At 39.9% G+C, this 26,069-nt stretch overlaps 1 protein-coding gene across 4 annotated transcripts in view; it reads right to left on the bottom strand.

Annotated features, from left to right (window-relative positions):
* kcnab1a (potassium voltage-gated channel subfamily A regulatory beta subunit 1a) overlaps nt 1–26,069 on the bottom strand; it is a 277,910-nt gene that overhangs the window by 91,509 nt on the left and 160,332 nt on the right. For all 4 annotated transcript variants that reach the window (XM_048604191.1, XM_048604193.1, XM_048604192.1 and 1 more), the window contains exons 2-3: nt 22,162–22,205; nt 543–580 (exon numbers count right to left, since the gene is read on the bottom strand). In XM_048604191.1, coding sequence (XP_048460148.1) covers nt 543–580; nt 22,162–22,205 — 82 coding nt within the window. The remainder of the gene's footprint in view (nt 1–542; nt 581–22,161; nt 22,206–26,069) is intronic.

The following is a 26,069-nucleotide window of genomic DNA, read 5'->3' as shown; positions in this document are numbered from 1 at the left end:
TGCTTCAGAATAATAAAAATATTAAAAGATGGAAATGCCTGGTGTAGGAAAAGTTGAAAAATTTGAGAAAGGTTGGGAAGGAAACCAGGAATTCCTTACCCTTCATTCCATCAAGCAACTCTCCAAATATCTAGAATGAAGGGAGATGTTCCTGAGATTCCTCTTCCTTATGCCTTCACTAGTTTCTGCAGAAATGATGGCCAGTGAGAACACGTGGTTCTATAGGTGGCCAAGGAAATTTAAAAAGAAAATTTCACCTTTAGCCTCTAACTCCCAGTCCATTAGATTTCCTGGCACTCCTTCATGGAAGTTGTTTCTGTACTACCTCTCAAAGTATTTGCCTCTGTTCGACCTTTACAGATGAAGGGGAGATCCCTTTCAGAATTCAGAGGACAAATTAACCTGGAATTCCACATTCCACAACAGATACAAACCTGTCTTAAATTATAATTCTTTCAGAACTGTTAGTTTCAAATATAATACAACTTTTCCCTCAAAAATCATATGTTGTCACACTCTTAAATGAATAAAACTCTTCCTACCTCATCTGAGATCTGACCTCCAAACGTCACCCAGGTTCCTAGAAAGAGAAAAAAATATAGAAATATATTGTCAAATGACATGTTACTGGAGGTGGTGTAAATGCAATGAGCTGACAGTTTATTACTGTATTTTTAAAAATTTATTTAATTAAAACAACCTGTTAGCATATGCCTAAAATGTTTTGTACAGAACATTATTCGACTGTAAGGTTTATTTTTAAATTCCTCTCTGCTCTTGCTTCTTCCCATCTTCATAGCAACCATTAACTGTACAATCTGCCTCTTCAAATTCTTCTTGTCTTTGGCTGTGGCCTCATTCGTCCATACTAATGGTCTCAACCCCCTGTACATCCCATTAGTCAGTCATTGTTGACAGCCACCTAGAGCCTAATGTTGGAAAAAACTCTTTCTGATCATTTACATCCCCAATTTCTTAATCATCCTTAACTGCTTCTAATCATTTCGTCTTCATTTCAGCATCCATTATAGTTCATCAACTATTATATTCACAGGGAGATGTCACATATTCAACCCACCCAGACCCACCCTCCTTACCCTATACCTGTAAACTTGCATTTACCATGGCCAATCCACCTAACCTGCACATCTTTGGACAGTGGCAAGTAAGTCAGAAATTCTCATCACTGGTGGCATGTTCTGGGTTTGAAGACCCAGGTGCCATATTGAAAGGCCAGCTGCAGCTCAGTGCAGACGCTTCAAGCTAGGACTTGCCTCTCACCGTGAGGTTGTTGCCCTGAACAATAGGCTCCAAAGAAGGCCAAAGGGTTTCAAGTATTACAGAGACTGGCCTGAAAATGCCTCTGGACAGGATCATGGAGAGGAGATCAGTCCGTTTCGTGGCTGACTACATCAGGAGGCCAGTTATCAGCACATCTAGTCCACAGAATCACAGCAGATTCAGTTCCACTGGCCCCAACAAAAGCGACAGCCAACAGTGCCAGAAACAACGTCAGTGATCTCCTATGCGTCATAAGGGTAATTGGCACCATCTCTGCTTTGCTGCAACAAACGCACAGGGCCATTACTCACTCTAACTCCACCACTCTGTGAACTCATGGCTGTCTCCCTGGAAAGAGAACGGTGGCCACCTTGCAGACCCAAGCTCAACACAGGCTGTAGCCGTGCATGCTCAGTATGAGGGGCAAGGCAACTGGGGGGCAAGGGATTGCAACCTCACTCTTGGTGCCTCTTCCTCTCGAGGTGACACAGTGGTTCCATCAGATATCCACAGAGGGAGGAGAGCTTCTTCTCAGGATAGTCTAGACATGTCTTGTTCCTCCACAGCTCTATGCCTGTGGTGCCAATGTCTACAACAGTTCAAGTCAAGGAGAGTGAGCCTGCATCTGGCAGAAAACTTTAAGCAGGCCTGGGCCACCTAGCCCGAAAATTGCCTGGGTTTGACTGCCCAAGTTTTTTGAACCATATCGGTAGCATAGGTGTTCAACTAATTGGGAAACACAACATTTTTGCAATATAGAGATAGCAGGAACTGAGATAACGAGGTGTAGAGCTGGATGAACACAGCAGGCCAAGTAGCATCAGAGGAGCAGAAAGGCTGGTATTTCGGGCCTAACGTCAGCCTTCCTGTTCCTCTGATGCTGCTTGGCCTGCTGTGTTCATCCAGCTCTACACCTTGTTATCTCATTTTTGTAATATATGTTCATTTGCACTGTTATAACATCTGCCATGGCCTTCTTGCACTCATTGCACTAACCTATGATAAAGTATTGGAAAAATGTGGGCATCTTTAATCAGTAAAAGGATGTGATGTGTTGTAAACATCAAACAATGTTTATTCTCCCCTAGTTCACCTCTTGCACTCATTTTATGAGAGAGATGGCATATGGCATATGATGGTGTATGGCACAAGGGAAATGTTTGTCCTATATCTACCCTCCTCAAACAAACTTTGTAGCAGTAAAGTCAGTGAGATGGCCAATGATTAACTCACATGATCACACTATCACTCAGCAAGTAAAGCTCTTTAGTGAACAGTTGCACAAATTGCCACCTGAGCATGGTCCGATAGGATGCTGTGGAATAACAAGGGACCAGTGCAGTCACATTGCAATATGAAGCATTGAAGGGATGGAGATGGACAATCACTTACGAGGAACACTCCCTGAAATTATTTGCATGTCTTAGACACACAAATCATATTAGCATTGACATGCAGCAGAACAATCTAATGGAATTGCTCACTGTTTCACTGCTGCTTAATCACCAACATTGCTCGAGGGAAAAATATTGTGCTGCCACTTTATCTTTCACAGACATGAGCATATCAGATCTGTATTTGAAACAACTGATGTTTGTATCCAGTGCAGAAAAGAACAAGAACAATAACTCAAGCCACGAAAAATGTGGTAGACACCGAGCAGCCAGTTGTATGGCAGCTGATCAACTGATATTACAACTGGCATAAAGAAAGTCTTTGCTCTGCTTAGTCAACCTGCAAGTACATGGCTATTTGGCTGTTTCTGGTCTCTCGAGCTCTGTCCTGGCTACTGCTCTATTTTTATTCCTTTGAAGCTTCTCATGGACCATGTGGGCAGCACGGTGTCTCAGTGGTTAGCAATGCTGCCTCACAGTTTGATTCCACCCTCAGGTGACTGTCTATGTGGAGTCTGCACATTCTCTTTGTGTTGGGTTTCCTCCAGGTGCTCCGGTTTCCTCCCACATTCCAAAGATGAGCGGATTAGGTGGATTGGCCATGCTAAATTGCCCCATAGTGTCCAGGGATGTGCAGGCTAGGTGGATTAGTCATGGGAAAAACAGGGTATGGGGTTAGGGCAGGAAGGTGGGTCAGGGTGGGATGCTCTTTGGATGGTCAGTGTGGACTCGATAGGCCAACTGACCTGCTTCCATACTGTAGGGATTCTATGATATCAAGATTCTTCACCCTTAGAGGATTCCTGTCAATCCTGCAATTTCTCCTCATCCAACACATGCCCCTTTTGGTGACTCAGATTATGGCATACCACTCAGATATGGAACTCCCTAACGGAACGATCTAGCCATTCCAGGTGTAGGTTAAGGAGGTCTACAGTCTATTCTAAATGGTCACGATTGAATGTGAGTAATGTTGTATTTTTACTCTGTGACAGTCAGAAGATTTCTTAGAGGGGTCAGATTTGGAGATGTTAGCTTTTGTCTCCCAGCAATGGTCTGTGTATTGGCTAATAGCTTTAGAAAGAGGCTGGTACCTGTTAATGCTCCAATATATACACATCATGGCAGATTCCTGCATAACTAGCACAGTCCTCTAAATTCTGGTTGTCATGGTCACAAATCTATTGAACATTAAGGGAGTGCAATCCTTTTCTGTTCATGATCACTGCTGGTAAGGCAGAATTATATTGTGTTCTGGCAAACAATTCATCAGTGACAACCCGGATGCATTCATGAGTCAAGGCTTGTGAGATGTCACAGAGATCTCCATATGCCCAAAGACCTGACCTGCTGGGAAAGAAATGAAAGGTTTCTCTAACCTGGTGGACTGGCAGAATATGATTGCCACCCAATCCTGTGAGTACACATCCTTGTCCAACAGCTGGCATAGCTGTTAGACAATGGGTCAGGTCATTCATAATCTTTTTTGGTATTGTATTCAGAACATTTGCAGATAGTTATAACAAAGTCTGTAAGTTGGTTATACACCATGAATTTGGCACCTCCCTTGTGCGGTGATATTGTCCTACTGCTTTGACCTCTGGAAGCTGATTACCATCTGGCAGTGCCAACTGTTTTTCCTGAGCTTACACAACCTCTCCTCTCTACTGACAACAAGGTGCAGGGCTGGATGAACACAGCAGGCCAAGCAGCATCATAGGAGCAGAGAGGCTTCCAGAGGGAGGAGGGTAACTTCTTCAGGTTAGGCATCCTTAGAAGAGGCTTCGCAGTGCAGTGATCATGAACAGAAGAGGATTGCACTCCCTTAATGTTCAATAGATTTGTGACCATGACAACCAGAATTTAGAGGACTGTGCTAGTTGATGCTGCTTGGCCTGCTGTGTTCATCCAGCCCTGCACCTTGTTGTCTCGGATTCTCCAGCATCTGCAGTTCCTACTATCTCTCCTCTCTACTGTTTTCTATATTTATTCTTTCTTACACTCGGCACTGCCATCGAACAACTGGATGAGCAATGGCCTTTCTGTGTTCGGCAGGTGGAGACTTGTGAGAAAGGTGAAACAGATTATAGAGTGTTAGTGTGGCCTGACATCCTTCACACTGAAGTTGTACATCATGCCCTCTCAGATGGTGGTGTTGAGCACAGAACTACTGTATTGGGTTATTAAAGAATTTAAGAGTTCTGTGATATTTATTCAGAAAAGGTTTCCCAACAAATTCTCTATTTGCCTTTGACACAAGGCAGTATGAGAAGCATCCCCCACAACCTCTGCAAATACTCCCTCTCTGCATTCCACCCCAATAGCTATAAGTGGTAGCAGGCTCACTGGTGTTTGTCACAAAATATGGCAATTGTAATGTAGAGGCCTCAAATCCTTAGGGCTTTGTGCCTCAGTCATTTGAAAAGTTGAAGCTGTCATGGTAAGTGCCTTGTCACATTGAGTATTGTTGAGCTCTTAGATCAGAAGATGACATTTAGCACACAAGTGGGAATTTGATTGTTTAAAGAATGTTGACTTCCAGATTAATTGTGAATAGAAGGTATACAGCTAGCATTCTTTGATCACTTGAATAATGATGATTGCAATGGCCCATTACAAGGGTTCATATGCCAGTGTTACCCTCCACTCTCTTTACAAACAAAGTGCTTATCCCTCCTCTTTACAAGCCATCCATTTCAGTTTCAATTCTCATTGTGTAGTTGATTTTCAAGTAGATACAATGAGATTTCAACTTTGAGTTCACATGAGTGACCTGCAGCTTCTTTATTATTGCCCCCCTTCTTCCCATTCCCCTTTCTATTGTCATCCCTGTTGTGGCAGAGCTTTCGCCCTCCCATGTTTCAGTTGCGTTCCTTTACATAACTATTAATGTGCACTCTTTAAGTTTGGAGCTCATGGCTGTCAAGGTTCTCATGGCCTTGCTGGTCCTGCACCTTCCCCTTATCAAGAGCAGAGCAAGAATGGCAGCTTTGAATACTCCTCTTCCAAACCACGCAGTCCCCTCTAATGTTCAATGTCCAACTCTACTATCTGCAATTGTACCCTATGACTGTGAAGATACCCTCAGCAACTGAATACAATGAGTCTGGGGATTGGTCTCATTGTATTCAATTAAGGAGGGCATCATCACAGTTATGGGTGCAATTGTGATAGTTGCAAGCTCTGTTGAAGCTACTAAGGTTCTGGCCCTCTGGTTAAACTAGCAATTGTTAGGGGTTTTAATTGGACAATGGAGCAGACTGTGGTCTTTTTGATTGGCTGCCACTGGCAAAACATTGCTTTCTGCTCTCAGCCTAACAGTGGGACTTTCCCATAATCAGTAGAATTCAGCTCAGAGATATTCAGGAGCATATTCTTTTTGTCCTGGTAATGCATAAAAGCCTGCTCTATGTGTTACAGAGTAGTATTAAATTTCAGCATCGCAGTATTTTGCTTTCAGATAATCAAATTGGTGCCTGCTCACTCTATGCCTGCTTCTTGAAACATTTACATGCTCAGAAATTTTAATTGTAAAAATAAATCAAAGGAGAATCTGGTGCTAGAGTAACTAAGCTTTTTAAAAAGCTGCTAGTATACAACAGATCAACAAAGAATCAAAATGTTTGGACTTCAAAGATGTATCTTTCTATGAAGTATGAATATTCCCAGATGTTTAGGTTTTCATCTGGTATCATTGTTTTGAACGTTCTATTGATTTCTTTTCAGTTTTAAATTACTTTTCTGTAAAAGGCAACATGGTACTATATGAATGCAAGTAGTTGTTGATGCTGAATCAGTACAAACCAAGAGTATCTGAATTGGAATTCAGATATAAAAAGAATGGTTTTCAAAAGTATTCCACCAACAGCGCAAATAGACTACCGAAAGGAATACTTTTGAAAACCATTCTTTTGGGCACAACTGGGGTTACCTTTCTTTCGAAATGTCTGTGCAGATGAGACACCTCAAAATCAATTCCAATTCAGATACTCTTGGTTTGTACTGAGTCAGATGTGACAGGATAAACATGTAGTTAAGTACCTTTTCAACATAAAATCCTGGGGTAAAATTATTAAATTGTAGTTCTGATGTTCTAGTGCTACATAATGTTGACTCTGTTATATTTCTTTACAGACTTCAGAACTTCATACATCAAATATTTATCCATAAACTTTGATGATTTGAGTTGAGTTCCATTTATCAGAGAAGTGAGCACAGAGTGAGAAAGAAGCCACATGCACTTTAATGGATTAGCTTCAATTATTTAAAGTCCCAAAGGTAAGGTCAAGGCATTGCAATTTACAAAATGAATTGAACCAAAGCTGTGAATATTTATCCACTCTCAAATCTGATCTGCTGCCTTGTGCATATAACATTGTTCCTCTGACCTAGAAGTACGTAAGCCACTGACTGGGACTTTCCTTCGAGTTCCTCCTACTCCACCACAATAACTTCAGCAGAGAGTGACAGAGCTCTGATTCTGTGCCACATTTCTGACGGAATTACAACATTGGAGACAGAGCAACTCCAAGGAAATTCACAACCATGGATCTCTCAAACAGTATTTGATCACTTCAGTCATTATTAATCACCATTCTGAGGAAGGGCCACCAGACCTGAAACGTTAACTCTGGTTTCTCATCTCAGATGCTGCCAGACCTGCTGAGCTATTCCAGCAATTTCTGTTTTTGTTTAATAACTGTAGATTTTGATCTTGTTTCCAACCAGATTTTATCCTTTTTTTTAGAAGGAATTATTGCAAGTGTTGTTAATATATTCACCACAAAACTATTTCATCTAATCTTGAGTTCCATTTAAGGCTTGATTGATTTTGCATTTTGAAATTGAAGCTTATAGTTACAGTCAAATTGAAATAATTTGCTTTTGTCTACATTATTCATATCATTCAAAATAAAGGCCCTTAGATGTACCACTTTTATGTACTGAGCATAATAATAAGATAATATAGTTACATCCCATGAGAATTTCAGCTCATTAGTAAATGAAACAGGCTGCAGTCTGCGCAGATTAATTGAAAATTAAAATTGCATCATATCATCTATTGCAAATATATAAAACTTTGGTTAGGCCACATTTGGAATACAGTGTACAGTTCTGATTGCCACACTACTAGAAGAATATGGAGGCTTTGGAGAGGGTACAGAAATGGATTAGCAGAACGTTGCCTGGTTTGGAGGGTATTAGCTATGAGGAGAGATTGGACAAATGTGGTTAGTTTTCACTTGAACATCAAAGGATGAGGGGTGACCTGATAAAAGTTTATAAAATTATGAGAGGCAATGGATAGCATGGATTGTCGGAGTTCTTTCCCATGGTGGAAATGTCAATGACAATGGGGATATATATGTAAGGTAAAAGGGGGTAAGTTTAAGGAAGATGTGAGAATTAAGTTTTTTTTACATAGAGGGTGGGAAGTGCCTGGAATGTGCTGTCAGAGGAGGTGGTGGAGGGTGATGCAATAGCAACATTTAAGAGTCATCTTGACAGATATATGAATAGGCAGGGAATAGAAGGATACGGACTGTGTAGAAGAAAAAGGCTTTTAGCTTAGAAAAGTATCATGTGTTGGCAGAGTCTTGGTGAGCCAAAGGGCCTGTTCCTGTGCTGCACTGTTCTTTGTTCTTTACCACAAGACACTGCTAAAGACCATTAAATGCCAGTCAAAACGCAATGGTGCAACACATTAAAAATTCCAATGACTGACCACCAAACAGTCAACCTCATGATCGTTAATCCTGTTTATAAATCAGGGAATCACTATCACTTTAATGAAGACATTAAGTGTCAATTGAAACATTGTCATCATTGTATTTGTGAATATACCCAATCAGTATAAACAGGAGCATTTTTCTTCAATTGCTACTAACTGGAAATCATCTGCACCATATTGCTGACTGAAAGGGGGAAGCTTACTTCAAATTCTTTATATTGACAGGACGGTGTGCTTGCATTTTATTGAGTTCATCCTCCCCACGTCTATAATGACAATGGGAACTTACGGCATGTCACATTATTCACATTTTGTTTTATTTACTTGTGGGACGTGGGTGTTGCTGGTTGGCCAGTCTTTATTTCCCATTCCTAGCCGCCCTTGAACTGAGTGGCATGCAGTTGAGAGTCAACCACATTGCTGTGAGTCTGGAATCACATATCGACCAGGTGAAGATGGCAGATTTCCTCAGTCAGATGGGTTTTTCCTGACATTTAGCATTAGTTTCAAAATCATCAGTTGAATCTTAATTCTAGATTTTTTAATAATTATTGAATTGTCATTCCACCATCTGCCCTGGTGGGATTCAAACCCAGATCCCCAGAACATTAGCTGAGTCTCTGGATTAATAATACCACTAGACCATCACTTCCCGTATTGACATTTAACAATAATTTATATTTGTTAAAATTTCCACTATGTACATTAAAAAGCGGTTCAATAAAAAGAAACAAAATGCAGTGTAATTGACTGTATGGATTCAAAGGAACACCATTTTCTATTTTTTGTCAATTCTTCATTAATTTTTAATCTACAATAATGTAGGAGCAGGAAAAGAGACTGAGAGGATGGGATAATAACTGAGGACAGGAAGAGCTGCTATAGAATATCACAAGGCAAACTCCAGAAAATGATCTGTATGACAGAAGAACCACAGCACAACACAGATACAGCCATTCCCACCTCCATGTGCCTAGATTTTCTCTCATTTCCTCTACTCTTATCTAAAAGACACTAATGCATCCCTGGGTCACAGGTTCAGAATCATCAGGTATCTTACCTAAGTGTTCATTATTCATGGAGCATTGTGAAGTATTGGTAAGGAAGAACTTTCATCTATACAACACTTTTCACATCCTCAGACTACCCCAAACACGTCTTACAGGCAATAAATCATTTTTGAAACATAATTGCTGTTGTTTTATGGATGAACAAAGCGATCAATGTTCATGTGGAAAGGTCAAACAAATATAATTGGGATGAGAGACCGTTCAATCTGTTTTTCAGGATGTTGCTTGAAGGACTTATGCTGGTCAGGGCACAGGAAAATTCTCTTTTTGTTCTTTGTAGACTTGCACTGGATCTGTTACATCCTCCTGGATGAAGGTTTAGATTAATGGCTTATCCAAAAATGGCATTTATAACCTTGCAGCCCTGAGATCTGTGTTGTATATGGGTCTGAAAGTGTTTGGAATGGCTAATACCGTGGAATACCATAAGGACGACTCACTTGTAATGATATCAAATGGACACGTGGGAAAACAGCTTAAGATCTCTTATTGCAAGATGCAATAAGTGGTGTGCCACAGTGATCAGTGTTGGGATCTGAACTGTTTACAATTTTTTAACTTACTTATATGAAAGGGAGGAAGGTCAAATTTGGCTGACAACACACATAGAAAAGTGAACTGTAAAAAGGACACAAGGAGGTTACAAAAAGATATAGATAGTTTAAGTAAATGGGCAAAGATGTGGCAAATGGAGGTATAATGTGGTAAAAGTATAAAGTTGTCCATTGGCAGAAAGAATAAAAAAATCATATGATCAAAATGATGATTGATTGTAGAATGCTGAGATACAGAGGCATCTGGGTCCTTGTGAATAAATCACAAATGATTAATATGAGAAGGCTAACAGAATGTCACCATTTATTGTGAGGGGAATAGAGTACAAAAGTAGGGAGGTTATGCTTCTGTTATACAGGGCACTGGTGAAATTGTATCTGGAATACTGTGCAGGGCATTGCTCACCTTCTTTAAGGAAGGATGTAAACACATCGGAGGGAGTTCATAGAATGTTAACTGGACTAATACCTAGAAAGACTGTCTATCGAGGAAAGGTTGAACAGGCTGGGCTTGGATCTGTTGGAATTTAGAAGAGTAAGGTATAACTTGATTGAAACGTATCAAATCTTGAGGGTGATTATATGGGATAGATATCGAGCAGATCTTTCCACTTACGGGTGAATCTATATTAAAGGTTTAAAAATCAGGGGTCTCCCATTTAAAACAATGAACAGGCAGAATTCTTTTTCCTCAGTGTGTTGTGAGTCTTTGGAACTCTGTACAAAGTCTGAAAAGATGGTGGAAGCAAAGTCCTTGAATAGTACATAGGTAGATAGATTCTTGTTAAGAAAAGAGTTGAAAGGTTATTAGGTATTGGTAGAAATGTGGATTGGAGGTTCCAATCACACCAGCCATGGTCTTATTGAATGGTGGGGCAGACATGAGGGGCTGAATGCCCTAATCTTGCACCTAATTCGTATTTTTGAATGTTCATATGTATCTTGAAGGAGTGAGACTGATCATCTTGTTCTTTTCAAAGTCCCTGTAACTATGTCAATTATAATGTCTACCAATATATCTTGTAACTATTTGCTAACATGCAATAAGCAATATCTTGTTAGCTACAAGAGAGTACACTAGCCCTACAGGAGATGGTTTTCTTTTACTACACTAAACCAAGCAGGCCCTACAAATTCCTACACTTAAATAGAATGGCAGAAGCAATCTTGTTCATGAACAGCAGCTCATACAACCTAGTGAGCTGACATGACCATACAACAATGTCGGTCTAGGTTAAGAACCAAAGTCCTGGAACGAACATTCATTTGATGAGATACTGTTTCAGCGAATGAGTGCCATCACTAAGCCAAGACACACACATAAACCCATTCATTATAGTATGGCTTAGCTGCCACACCTTGTTGTCTGATGTTTATATATTTTTTCCCACAAATGAATTTGCTAATACTAAGCTAACTTACATTTTGTGATTTAAGAATAAAATAGTGAACTGGGCAATATTGACACAAAACATGTTCACAGTCATTGGGTAATCCCCATCTATGGATGTCTGAATAATGTGAAGTATGGGCAGTTTCTAACAGAAATGAAATAAAAGGCATCTGGATGGGTACATGAATAGGAAGGGCTTAGAGGGATAAAGGCCTAATGCTGGCAAATGGGATTAGATTAATTTACAATATCTAGTTTGCATGGATGAGTTGGACCAATGGATCTGTTTCCATGATGTATAATTCTATGACTCTATATTTGTTTATACTCCATGTTGCTTCTTTGATGACTGACCTGATTGTTTTAAAATTATAACTTTTCCTTTTAATTTTCCTCAGCAGTCCTAAATTCAATGCATGTACAACAGAAGATCCATTCTGGCTACTTCATTTTTTAAAGTTACTTTCTTCCTATGATTCAGAAATGTAAGTGCATTTATCGCTTGAATTTTCATTCATGCAAAGAGGTGTGGAGTAATCCAAAGATAATGGTGATGGTGAGGCTGCACCTGTATACAGTTTTGGTCCCTGTATTTAAGAAAGGATATACTAACATAGGAGGCGATTCAAAAGAGACGTATTAGGCTGATTCCTGGGATGAAGGGGTTGATTTATCAAGAACAGCTAAACAGATTAGGCCTGGATTCATCAGAGTTTAGAGGAATAAGGGTGATCTTATTGAAACATACAAGGGGACTTGACAGAATAAATGTTGAGATGACGCCTCCATTCATGGGGGTTCTTGAACTGGGATCATAATTGCAGACTAAGAGGACTCTCATTTAGAACTGAGATGTAAGCGAATTTTTTTTCTGAGGGTAGTGAATGTCTGGAATTTTCTGCCCCAGAGAGTGTGAGGGCTAGATCACTGGAAGTATTTGAAGAGGACATATATGGATTTTTGAAATATGAGGCATTGACAGCTATGAGGAGCTGACATGAAAGATGAGTTGAGGACCTGTGGAGATCAGCCATGATTTTACAGAAAGGTATAGCCGGTTTGATGGGCTGAATGGTCTACTCTTGCTTCTATTTCTTATGCATATCAGTTTGGTTCTGAAAGACTTTGAAATTCATGAGGCAGCAAAGCAACAAGCATATGTATTTGATAAATTTTCTGTTGTGCAAAATCTCATTCCCTTCTATTTTCTTACCAAAAATGTAGAACATATGATCTGAACGTGGTGATATTAATAGAATTGATTCCAGAACATTGTTTGCTAATTAGTGTGGAAAGCAGCTGTTTATTAGAGTGGACAGTAGCTGGTATTAAGGTGAGCAACAATTGTTTATTAGGGTGGGAATTAGCTACTTATTAGGGTGGGCACTAGTAATTTTGTTAGGTTGAAAATTGGCTGTTTAATAAAGCCAATTCCCACCCGACAGATGGCTCAGTACTGCTTATTAGGGTGAGAATTGGCTTTTATTAGAGTGGCTAAATTGTTGTTTTTTTGGGTGGGCAGAAGCTGTCTATTAAGATAGACAGCAGCATAAAATATCCTATTTTCCTAACTAGAAACAAAGAGTTGTTACTTTGTTAAAATTACGAACAGACTTTGTGTAAATGTGCATGTGATTCATTAGCTCATTTTTAAAATTTCCACCTGCACTGCCAGGAATCTTCATGTATTATCATTTATTTCCTTAATCCTCCATAGACTTAATGCACTTTCTGAAGCATTGCTGACTCCGACATTTTGGCATAGCTGAACAAATCAGTTTATAAATATAATGTTTCTTTTTAAGAGAAAGGAGAAAAATGTCCGTCTAAGCTAAAGTCGGGGGAATAGCTGCCAGAGAACTGAAAGTGAATTCCTCTTGGGAGTAAATTTCTTGAGCAGTTTGGTCCAGTGTTTTTCAATGTTAAACAGCCTCTAATGTTGCTATGATGGGATCTTGAGCTGCAGCATTCATTTAGCACTTGTTTAGTCCAACACAACACCTTGGTACAAGAGTTAAAGTAAGCACAAGGAACAGTCAACTGGAGGATCATTAAATGAATAATTACCTCATATTACCCACTAACACAAACTTTGGTACCCTTTTATAACAATGACCAGCTGAGTGGAAGTAAACAAAAGTTGTTGCTGAGGACTTCAAGTGTGTTACAAGCAGGTGAGAAAGGATGACTTTTCTCTTAACACCCAGTCAGTCGCAAAGAATATCTTTTCAAATTTTTGCTTTTTAGCATACAACTATCACACTTCAGTTGAACTTAGTCAATCAGATCAAGTGTAAAGGCGAGCCAATTCCAATACTTTGAGTGAAAGAGAATGGATTATTATTATTACCTTAAAAAAAAGTAAAATGCGACAACAAAGTGACACACAAAAAACATAATGAGTTTACTGGGTGGAAGAGAGCCATCTCATAAAGACAGGAAGATAAAGGCAGTTGCAGTTTACAGATTTTTTAAAAAGGTTTTCATGTTGTAAGGTGAAATCCGAGTCCCAGTTGCCGAGCTGCCATTGTGTTTCCTCAGGAATGAAGAAGCTTTAGGGAAAGAGGAACTTTCCATATCCTTACAAGATCAGTCCATATTGCTTTCTTGATCTTTTGTTGCTCATAGTTACCACTGAGATATGGTTCTTTTTTATATTTCAGGTCTAGCTCCATTGTCTTTTCCAAATTGAATATTCCACGGTTTACCTTTTATCTTCAACGTGTGAAATTATCATGCAGGTGTGAGAAAAACAAGAGATGCAAATTTCTTCATATGTCATTGCATTTCAGTGCTTCTTGATTCAAAATGGTAACTCTGAGGCAACTGTTTTTTGTACAAGACACGTGGGTTGCCTGGGCTCATCAGATGATCACAGCAGCCATTTTAGGTTAGCAGTGCTCTTTATAAAAAGCATTTTTCGGTCCATCACAGTCTCCAGAATTAATGTTAAATGATGAAAATTGGATATTGATAGTCCATTTTTACTATGATTGTAATAAGTCCTATTTAAGTCCACATTCACCTTTCAGTTTGCCCTTGCTGCCGAAAATTTGAAAAATATCTTGAAATACATCAGGGCAATTTCTGGAATGATTTGTCAGGACTACATCAATACTTTATAACAGGGGGATTTATCTCAAAAGAGGAAGTACTGTATTACTCCATCTTATAGTAGTCACCAGGAGAAAGGAAATGCTTGGTCTTGTGCATCTTGCCAGAGATCTTCCCTGATCGACAGTAGGTGTGGGAGAAGGAAATGGGGCCACACCCACCATCAACAATTGCTACAGGAGAAAGGAAAGGGAAGGGAAAGGTAATGATTACCTCCTTTCTCATAAAAGATATTCCTTCCTCTTGTTCTGAATTTTGTCCATCAGGATCTCCAATGCTAGATCTGAGATGTTGCCCTCTCCTGCAGTCCCTGAACCATCCTGAAATATGCCATTGCATGACAGCCAGTATTCTCCACACCTTCAACAGATCAGGTTATGTGGAGTCACAAACAATACTCCAAAAAACTACATCTCATCAGTTCTTGAGTAATGAACCTCCAGGTGGTCTATTTCAAAATTGTAAGGCAAGTTCAAGTTACAGTAATCAGCAATTAGGCTCAAAATTACATGCTAAAACCAGGCTTTCAAACAAGTATTTGTCAATAGCACAACGACTCTTAGTGCCCGTTTGAAGTCTTTCACCGAAATAATTCTCTTAAACTTTTATCGTCAGGTGAGAAATGGATGATAGTGAACTGTTTTCACTTTGCTTGATTTTTCATTGTGAGTATAAGGAGAAGCAGGAAGTACAATGGTCTACAAATTTAATAATAACAATAATCAGCATGAGTGCTACCAAAATCCTCATGTCCTGGAGCATTTATTTTCAATTATCCTTGCACAATTTATTTTAAAGAAAAGCAGGGTAGATTTCCCGAGTGTCTTGGCCGACATATATCCCTCAACTAATGAAACAGATTACCTCGTGATTATAACCGTGCTGTTTTCAGACATTTGTTGAAATTTGCTGCTTTGTCCTATTTACTTACAATGACTACACCTTTAAAGTACTTGATTGGCTGTAAACCATTTTGACATAGCCTACAGCCACAATAGGTGCTATATAAATACAAGACTTTCCTTCTTACTTTATTACTCTTTAATTGATGCAGTCCTGAAACTGAGTACTGAGTATACCATTGAAGGAAGTTAGATTCCACCTTTTTGGATCTAAAAGGCTAAACAGCAGTGGCAAGTAGGGTGAATGGAGCAGCCATTCGTTTTAATCTTTACTGCACAGCAAAATAAGAGAAATATTCTAGAAATAGAGGAGGATTCATAGCAGATTCAAAATGTTAACTCTGTTTCTCTCTTCACAGATGCTGCGTTTCTCCGACATTTGGTGTTTGTTTATGTTGAGGAGGTGGATTGCTGATACCAAGTTTTGTGTATGAGGGGGTTGAGAAGCTTGGTGGCAACACAGCATGCTCAGCACACTGTTCAGATGAAGTAGTTTTTTCGGCTACTTCACCAAGTACCCACTCTGATTTACATTGCAGGGATTTATGCCATCTGGTTTCTTGGTGGGGGAAGAGGAAAATAGAAATGGCATGTAAAGAGGGCAAGTGGGGTTTTTAATGAGATAGCAATATATGGAAACAGAATAGATGCCACCAGATGAAAAGCTAAAATTGCCAAGTTATATTTGACTATCAATGCCATATTCTGGAGGTCCACGTCAGATATTCTGGGAGCTGCTATGACTCTTCCTTATTAAAGAACTCAATGCTTCCTTTCACCTTCCAAGGTCATCAGGTCATACAGCAGGCTGCTGGGAAAGAAGGCTCATGAAACCTTTATAAAACCCTCAGACTGACACAGAACAAGGTTATGATGCTGCTCATGCTTTGTTCAGGGCCACAAGTGCCTTTTTAAGATGAAGTTTTGGTAGAGCACTCTGGCAGCGACTTGCAGGAGCATGTTGTGAAAGCAGACAAAACAGGGAAATTACGACAATCTTCCAAGGATGAAAATGAGGCTGACAATGAAATCACTGAAATAGGAGGACAGTCCAAGGCAGCAATGACAGAGCAATGCATCAGAGCCTGAAAGGCCAGAGGCAACCTAATTGCAACCCACTTCCAGAAAGAATGGCTGGATTTGGATTTTGTTTAACTATTTCAGATTCTGTTGTTTATCTTTCTAGCAGCCCCTGTTTAGTCAAAAGGACACGTGGAGCTTGTTATTTTAATATCTTGACCTTTTGCGTTGCTGAATAGATGCTGGTTGTCAATCCAATTGTGCGCTTGCTATCTTCAGATAATCCCATTTTAAAATAAAGTATCAACACACTACAAGTCCTAATATCATATGACGCTGTGGTTAGATACTCTTAAGGCATCCATCTGGATATCATGTCTGAATGTTGCACAGGGAAGTCCATCATGATCGCCACCAGCTTAACAGGAATTTTAAGGAACCTCCTTTTCACCCTTTGATCAATGGCAACTTTTCAATGTTCCAGAGTGCAAGTCACTCACGCCATCCTGACTTGGAAATAAATAGTCATCCTTCTAGTGTTGCTGGGTCAAAATCTGGGAACTTCTCCCGAATGCATTGTGGGTCTATCCCCAGCACTTGGACTGCAGGGATCAGCTCACCTCCACCTTCTCAAGGGCAACTAAGAACAGGCAATAAATGCTGGCCCAGCCAGCAATGCCCATAACTTACAACATAATAAAAAAAACGCTGCAAAGGCTATTAGCCCTAACAATATAACAGCAATCATACTGAAGACTTGTGCTGGAGAACTTGCACCCTTAGCCAAGCTGTTCTAACACAGTTACAATGCTGGCACCTACCTGAAGATGTGGGAAATTGCCCAGGTATGTTCTGTACACAAAAAGCTGGACTAGTCTAACTCAGTCAATTACTGCCCTACGAGTCTAATCTTGATCATTGGTAAAATGATGGAAGGTGTCATCAAGAGTGCAATCAAGCAACACTTGCACAGCAAAAACCAGTTCACTGATGGTCAATTTGGGCTCAAAAACCACTTAATTTCTGATCTCAATACAGATTTGGTTCAAACATGGACAAAAGAGCTGAATGCCAGAGGTGAGAGTGACTGCCCTTAACATCAATGCCGTGTTTGACTGAGTGTGGCATCAAGGAGCCTGTCCAAAACTGATGTGAATGGGAATTGGAGAAAAAGTCTCTCTGCTGGTTGGAGTCATACCTGGCACAAAGGAAGATGGTCATGGTTTCTTTTATGGGGTTTGGGAGGCATGTTGAGGGGTTGGAGGGTGGTGTCAGTCAATTCATGTGCAAGACATCTCTGTAGGAGATTGGAGGGTAGGGTCCTGGGCCCAACCATCTTCAGCTACTTCATCAATGGCCTTCCCTGAATCATAAGGCCTGACGGGGATGTTTGCTGATGATTGCACAATTTTCAATGATTATCACAACTCTTCAGATGCTGAGGCAGTCCATGTTCAAATGCAGTAAGACCTGGACAATATCCAGACTTAGCAATGAAGTGGCAAGTAACATTGCTGGCACTTGTCTGGCATGAATGACTATCTACAATAAGAAAGAATCTAAATATCATCCGTTGCCATTCAGTGGTACTACCCATCATTGAATCTGCACTGTAGAGGTTACCATTGACCAGAAAATGATCTAGATTTAAACACAGTGACTTTAAGGTTAGGAATCCTGCAGTGAAGAACTCATCTCCTATCACTCCAAACCACATCCACTACCTACAAGGCATAAGCCACGGGTGTGAAGGAACAGTCTCCACGTGCCTGGATGAGTACAACTCCAAAACACTCAAGATGTTGACACCATCCAGGACAAGTTGATTGGCACCACATCCACATTCACTTCCTTCACATCACAATCTCACAGCAGCAATAGTGTGTTCCAGCTACAAGATGAGCAGCAGAAATTCACCAAGCCTCTTTGGATCGCACCTTCCAAACTCGCGGCCTTTGATGTAGTGATTGTAACAAGATCAGCCAGCTGGACTTCAAGAAGGCAACTTACCATCACCTTCTCTGGGGCGGTTCGGGATGGACAGTAAGTGTTGGCCTATCCAGAGAAATGAATTGAGTTGAATTAGTTTTCTGAATGATTTGCATTAGTTTTGTCGTCACATGTACTCAAATGAGTACAGTGAAAAAATTTATAGTCATCGCATTACAGCACCATCTTAGGTACAAAGGTACCTAGATACAGATGCTTACGATCAAATTGTGCAAGGGTCACCAGACCCAAAATGTTAACTCTGATCTTTTCTTCACAGATGCTACCAGACCTGCTGAGCTTTTCCAGCAACTTCTGTTTTTGTTCCTGATTTACAGCATCCACAGTTCTTTTGGTTTTTATGGGGCAGTTCTACTTTGACCAACTGCAGAGATGTGTCTAGGATGTGCTCACCAGACTTTGGTCCCATGTTGAATCTAGGATGCTCAACAAAAAAATAAACTTACACTTGAGTAGGACCATTCATGACTAGCTGATATTATCCTGTGAAGAGGCAATCCCCGAGTTTCTCTACACCTGCCTGTCACTAATGTTTCCAGAGCTGCATCTGTCATTGAACAGTGGAGCAGACAGAGGTTTGCATAATGTACAACACATCAGCAATATTTTTTGTGCAGGTTGCCTTTAAGGTACAGCCTGCATTTAAGAAAGTAGGCAGGCTTTAACATATGATCAGAAAACAAGAACTGCAAGGGATCCCTGCTATGTGCAGAGACTACAGGCAGCTTGGAGGACAATGTAGTAGTGTGGGAACCATAAATGCTGATGCTATGATCATGCAAATGAGGGTGCATGTAAACTGTATGGTCACATCTTGATTTGCATGGGCTCAGGCATGTTGTACTTCATAACCACGACAACTCCCGTCCAAAAATCTGCTAATTTTTACACTCATGGTTCAAACTTTAACTGCCTTTAAAAGCATTGTGGTGAATATGATTGAAAGATTATGGTTGAGCAAAAAAAGTTTCCTATTAATTTTAACTCTTGTTTTCCCCATCTGCTCTGGATGATGATTATTAGCTGCGCTCAGTATCTAAGTTCTGTGTCATTATAATACTGCTGTAGGCAACTGAGCTAATTGGGGTGGCCAAGCTGCTGCTACAGGCTCTAAGAATCAATGAAGAGCTGCTGAGGACCAATGCCTTGAGGCAATGACCTCTCCAGTATCATTATGAACATTTTTTTTGCATGTGGTGACTGAGAAACCTATCACACCCTACTACTCTGTACCATTGTTTTACTGCTTTTAAGGACCATATAATGGCCAGAAATACAGTCAGAAGTTTAAAGGATTTTATACATTAATGAAAAACAAATTAAAAATTGTGTTTAGGTGATGAGTTATTCACGGTAGATAATACTGATAGAAGTTATATTCCACCATTCTGTATAAATTCTAAAGAATAGCATATCCACTTGTCTTTAAAAGTAAGGCTGCCAGACTCTTTTCCGCCTCATTATTTTCTGCTATTGAGGAAATATTCCAAATCTCAAAATGGATGATCAAAATTATTACATGTTCTTCCTGCTAGGACAGAGTTCCCATTACAATGACATATATACGTGATTAAAGTAGAAGTTGACATATCATAACTGAACTTGAAGAAATGAAGTGGATTACCTAGTGCACATGATAATGCTTTGGGTGGATGATAAAGTGTTTGAATTATGTAGTTTCTATTTCTGGAATGGAGTTCAAAATGGCTGAGGACAAGAGAAAAGCTCCCAATAAGAACGGCAAGAAATCTTGACCAACAAGAAATGGAGTCGGTTAAAGAAGGAGCGTTAACGCATCTACATCTATGATGGGCACCATCATCTCCTCCACAGCCAAGAGAATCATGAATTCTTCTGTGAATTATATCATTGAGCACACCACCAGTGACGTTTCCTGACTGGCCCATCATAACAAATGCATTTTCACCAACTCTTCAGAGATCCTAACTGTCATGTGCTTGCTATTGCTTGGTGAGCTGGCCAAGCAACAAGTATATCAGCTGCTACTGAAACTTTGCAATTTATTCAACTAATCATTCTACTGAAAATGTGAAATTTGTAATCAAACTGGAAAAAATTGGCATGAACAAATATGACATTAGTTTTCCAAGTTACAGAGATTTTTCATCCTAGTTATGGCTATATACACCATTTATTTACCTACTTACAGCTCGTTAGTAAAGTGTATTATTTGGTGGTTTTTAACTACCATAACAATGTAATACGGGATATTCTCATCAGTTTAGTAATTTCTAGTAGATTTCAGACTGCAGGGACTTCAATTGTATGAAGTAGTATTGAATTACTGAGAGAAGCTTTTGGATTTCCGCATTTAACAACATGTGGCCAGACTTCAGAAGCAGCGTCAATTTCAGAGCAGCAATGATGGATCAGCGCCAACATTATCACTATCATTATTATGATAAAATCTGGGCTATTGTTGTTGCCAACACCAGCTTCCACACTGACCCAGTCGCTTAAGGAAGTCAACAGCTGATATATGGAATTTGGAGGAAAATTGCATAGTCTAAAGCAGAATAGTGCTATGTGCAGAATTTCAATTCTAGTGACCCATGCTGAAGTCACTTAATCAGCTTGGACATCATTTGAAAACATACTTTGTTGCTGGATTGTGTCATGAGTGAAGAATGATCACTCTGGGGAAGACTCTAAAGATTACTAGCAATATGGCAACAAGAAGCACTCATTACATGCAAAGTAGAACAAGACCTCTGAAGCCACTCTGAAATGAGGTTAACTAACATTTAGTCAGTGTTTTAGTTGTAAAGTAGTCCTTAATTAATACAATAGTTATGCTCCTAAAAATCACTGTGTTAAACCAAATCATGTTATTTGAAACACATTCCCATAGAAACCCTTGAAAATGGGTCAGTAACAAGAGATATAATTTTAAAGTGTAAGGCAGGAGGTTTAGAGGGGATTGGAGGAAAACCTTTTTCACCCAAGGGAAGGTGGGATTTTGGATTCCACTGTCTTGGAGGGTCGTTGAGGTAGGTAACCTCACAACCTTTAAAAAATACTTGGATGAGCAGTTAAAGTGTCATTACATTCAAGGTTATGGGTCTAGTGTGGAAAAATGGGACTAGTGTAGGTACGCAGACATGGGGAGAATGTGCAAACTCCACACAAACGGCCACCAAGGCTGGAATCAAACTCATGTCCCTAGCACTGTGAAGCGGTGGGTGCTAACCACTGAGCCACCGTGCCACCCCAGACATAGGTTGGACTGTACTGTTCTACTGCAGCTCAACCAACTTCAAGGTTAGTATTGGATGCCTGTGTTCACACTGCTTGGCTTTTTGTATTCCAATGTGTCAACTCTTGACTAAATACTGATGTTATGCTGTCACTTTTCAATCAATGTGTAGCTAAATTTGCTTTGCAAAGATTATAGCATAACAGCAATCTAAAAGTATGAATTTATATATTTCACGTTCATAATGTGATCTATTTATGAAAAAGACCTATAAGTAATAATTTTAGGAAATGTCACTGTGAGTGCAGATTCTGACGAGATCAGAGTAGGTTGAAAATAACACTCCAACCAGATTCTCTAACTTACGCTCACCATGACCAAAGGCTCTATACCAGCAGGGCTGCCTTGCAAAACACCATGACATTGTTCAACATTTTATCACAAAGTCACTATATTGCTAAATGTCTTTACTTACCAAGTCCTAAGCAAGATACTCGAAGTCCTGATTTTCCCAGGTTCCTTTAAATAAAGGAGAGTAAAGTTAGGAAAGTTAATTTATGAGAGAGCAAAGAAAAATACAATTTTATTCATCTTCCGAATATTTTGAAATAGACAAAACAAACTGTTTTCAATTCAATCCTATTTTGGGGAATGGGGAGAAGATATAGTCAGCTTTCACAATCGTGACTGGAGAAAATTATATCAGAATCTCATTATTACAAACAGCAGTGTCCTGGATAATGCCAAAGATACACAAAACCCATGAGAGTTTATTTTTTTCCGTGTTGTAATCTACACAGCTGCAGTATAAAAGTAACAGCTTCAACAATAAATTAATGTTCATGGAGGGCATACCAAGGTGGTAATGCAACAAGAACAGCAAAGTACAATTGAAAGATAATGACAGGGAAATTTTATAAAGGAAAACAAGTACTAAAGTTGGGAGGGGACAAAGCTTTTATTTGTCAAAGCTTCCTCTTGCCCAGAAAAATCTTTTCATTTTCCCATATTGGATGCTATTGTTCCACTAACAATGACTGTCAATTTAGCAGCCACTTTGTGCTGCAGCCGTCTAAACCATGAGAAATTGAGACTGCCTGAACTTATTTGATGTGGAACCCACACAGCTAAATAAAGTGAGGAGACTCTTGATTCATCAAGAATGGTTTTAGTTGATCCATAGGCATTGTTGTTTGAAGTGACTTGACCACAAAATACTTACTTCTGGAAGCTCAGAAACTATGCTTCGATCTGCACCATCTATCCCTATTTCTGCACAGTATTGACCATCAACTAAACTTTATTTTCACTCAATAATATGATATGATATCTCTAGGTTGTAGAATCTGGTGACTGCTCATTGTCTCAGTTCTGGCTATTGTTCCTCTTCGACGGGGAAGAATTGCAGAGATAGTGGGTGAAATCATGGCTCTGAGTCTAACTGGATTGTTTTATGTAAGAGACAACACAGACTTAATGAATCTTTCTGTTCTGCACAATTGTGTGATTCTATGATTGCATAATCCATTAGTGTTGGAAAACATGACTTTTGATTGTTAAGTGGCTTGGAGGAGAAATTGCAGTTGATGGTGTTTCCACGCATGTGTGCTCTTGTCCTTCTGGGGGTAGACTTCAGGTTTAGGAGATGGTCTTGAAGGATCAACGGGGATCTGCCACTGTATAATCGATAGTGGATGGGAAGCCAATCAAGTAAGAGGCTTTGTTTTGGAGGGTTTCAAATTTTTTGAGTGTTATTGGAGCTGCACTCATCCGTGTAAGTGGAGATCATATCATCACACTCCTAACATGTGCTTTGTAGAAGGTAAACAGGCTTTGGGGAGTTAGCGGATGAGTTGTAAGGCATAGAATTCCTAGCTTCTGACCTGTTTGTGTAGCCCTGTATTAAATGGCCAGTCCAGTTCAGTTTCTGGTCAACAACAGGCCCACTGATTGTTGATAGTGGGGGAATTCAGAGATAACAATATCACTGAATGTCAAGGGGAGATGGTTTGATTTTGTCCTGTTGGAAATGGTCATTGCATGGCATTTTGTGGTATGAATGTCAGTTGCCATTAATCAGCCCAAGCCTGGAGATGTACATGCTTTTCTGCATTTGGACAGGGACAGGGACAGTATCTGAGGATCCACAAATGATGCTGAACATACATACTCATCAGTAAGTATTCCACCTCTGATCTTATGAACTTTGTAGCAGTGTCCTGGGACTGAGAGATTGTCATGGTTTTTGAAGTCAATCTTCCTTTGTGCCAGATGTGGCTCCAAACAGTGGAGAGTTTTTCCCTGATTCCCGCTGACTCCAGTTTTGCTAGGGCTCTTTGGTATCATACTCAGTCACATCAAATCTCAGTATCAACAGTAATCACTCTCATCCCATCTCTGGAATTCAGATCTTTTGCCCATATTTGGAGCAAGACTGTAATAAGTCAGGAGTTCCCTGGAGGAACCTGAACTGAGCATCAGTGAGGCAGATCACTTCCTCGAAAGTTATGCTTGGCAGCACTGTCAACGACTCCTTCCATCACTTTGCTAGTGAACGAGGGAATGCTGATAGGCAGTATAAGATCAGATTTCTGATTGGTTGCCTTGAAGGCAGGACACACTCAACAATTTCTCTGGAATGTGTGAATTAATGCATTTTTCTGTAATGGAGTTTAAACTCTATAAAACTTGTAATTTAATTCAGAGTTAGGCAGGCTACAGAATTGAAGAGTGTTGCATTGATTGTATATTGTGGTTGAGGAAGGTGCAAGTCACATGAAAACAATGATATGGTTGAATGCACAAAGTGGAACGTTACTTGGCTCTGTGAAGGCCTTTATAGTATTCTGCAATTGTAGTCATATTTGTTTTTGGCTGGTAACATTAAAAAAAACCTAATGGGAGGGGGGTGAGGGTTAGTTGCTTCATTAGATTTTTCTCTTGGAAGTGATAAAAAAAATTTCATTCAGCCTAAAGGAGTATCATGGTTAAGGCTACAATTTTAAGGCAGAAAGGATCAGTGACATTCAACAATCTGGTTTGGCACAGGCACAATCACAACCACAGTAGCAAGTGACCCTCCTGGGCCAGTGAGTATGCCTACCAGCACATGCACACAAGGATCTCAATCTCATGTCAAGTTGTCAGGAGTAGCATTTGTAAATTTAAAATCAAGTACATCAATTAAAACGCAAAATATTTCCAGAATCAGCTAATTTCATCATACTGTATCACACTTGACACTATGCAGTATTAATAACATTGCTAGGATTTAAATAAACTGGCAACGGCTTTTATAAATTAACTAGTAAGCATGACAACTGTTAGTTTCAATGAATTATATATACCATCTGTACAAAATAATGTCTGACCAGTGTTATTATACCAAAGCTGAGAAAATTTCACAAGCATTAGAAGATGTTGACTACAGTATTCTTAAAGACTTCCAGAAGACTGGAACTGACTTGCAAAATACTACAGTATTCAGCATTGAAACATGGTTATTGTTATTTCCATAGAATTTATAACCAGAATGGCTTTGGAAATTATTTTTCTTATGAATACCATTGCTCCTATGCTTTTGACCAAAAGGTGCCGAAGAACAGAAGGAAAACAGAGAGATTTCCCGAGATTCTGGTATTATGTCTGAAGATACCACCTGAAGTACTTGCAGCAGAGAGTCTACTAATCAAGGAGGTCTTGTATGTATTACTCTCAAAGACAGTGGATGACATTTTTCTCTCTCTGCAAGAGTTTTGGAAGGCGGTAAGAAAGGCACGTAATCTGGTGGGCTGGCACCAAAGAGATACCTGCCCTGCTCCCACAATCTCAGCAATGACATTCTGAGCAGCAATGTCCATGGTGGGCCTTCCTGACACAACCGCCAGTAAAGGCTATTGTCAAGTAACAACCACTAAAGGGTGTCAACCTGCGACCAGCTGCATTGCTCCTACCTGGGAGGAGGCTCTATTTGCCTCAATCTTGGGCAGTTAAGGGCATGATGAGGTGGGCAGGGGTGTTGGGGGACAGCTGCTAAAAGTCACACCCCTACATTTTTCTCAAATCCATCCCCTACCAAAAAAAAACAAGCTACCTTTTGGCTGGTCCTCGTTTTCATGCTGCTGCCCAACCTTCCAGTGGTCAGACCGTTAACAACTTCTTAGAGGCCAAAGCTGTCCATACCCACGTATAGTTAAACAAGGACAACATCGAGGCTTAGGCTGATAAGTGGCAACAAATGTATGCCACAAAAATGCCGGGCAAGGAACATCTCCAACAAGAGAGAATCTAACCATCTCCCTCTTGTGTTAACATCACTGACTATCCCAATAATATCAACACTAACATCAACAACTGACCAAAAGCTGAATCGGACCAGCTACA

The sequence above is a fragment of the Rhincodon typus genome, chromosome 13, assembly GCF_021869965.1.
Source record: "Rhincodon typus isolate 14 chromosome 13, sRhiTyp1.1, whole genome shotgun sequence".
Lineage (NCBI taxonomy): Eukaryota > Metazoa > Chordata > Chondrichthyes > Orectolobiformes > Rhincodontidae > Rhincodon > Rhincodon typus.
The sequence above is the reverse complement of the archived record's forward strand: the minus strand, read 5'-3'. Positions and strand labels throughout refer to the sequence as shown.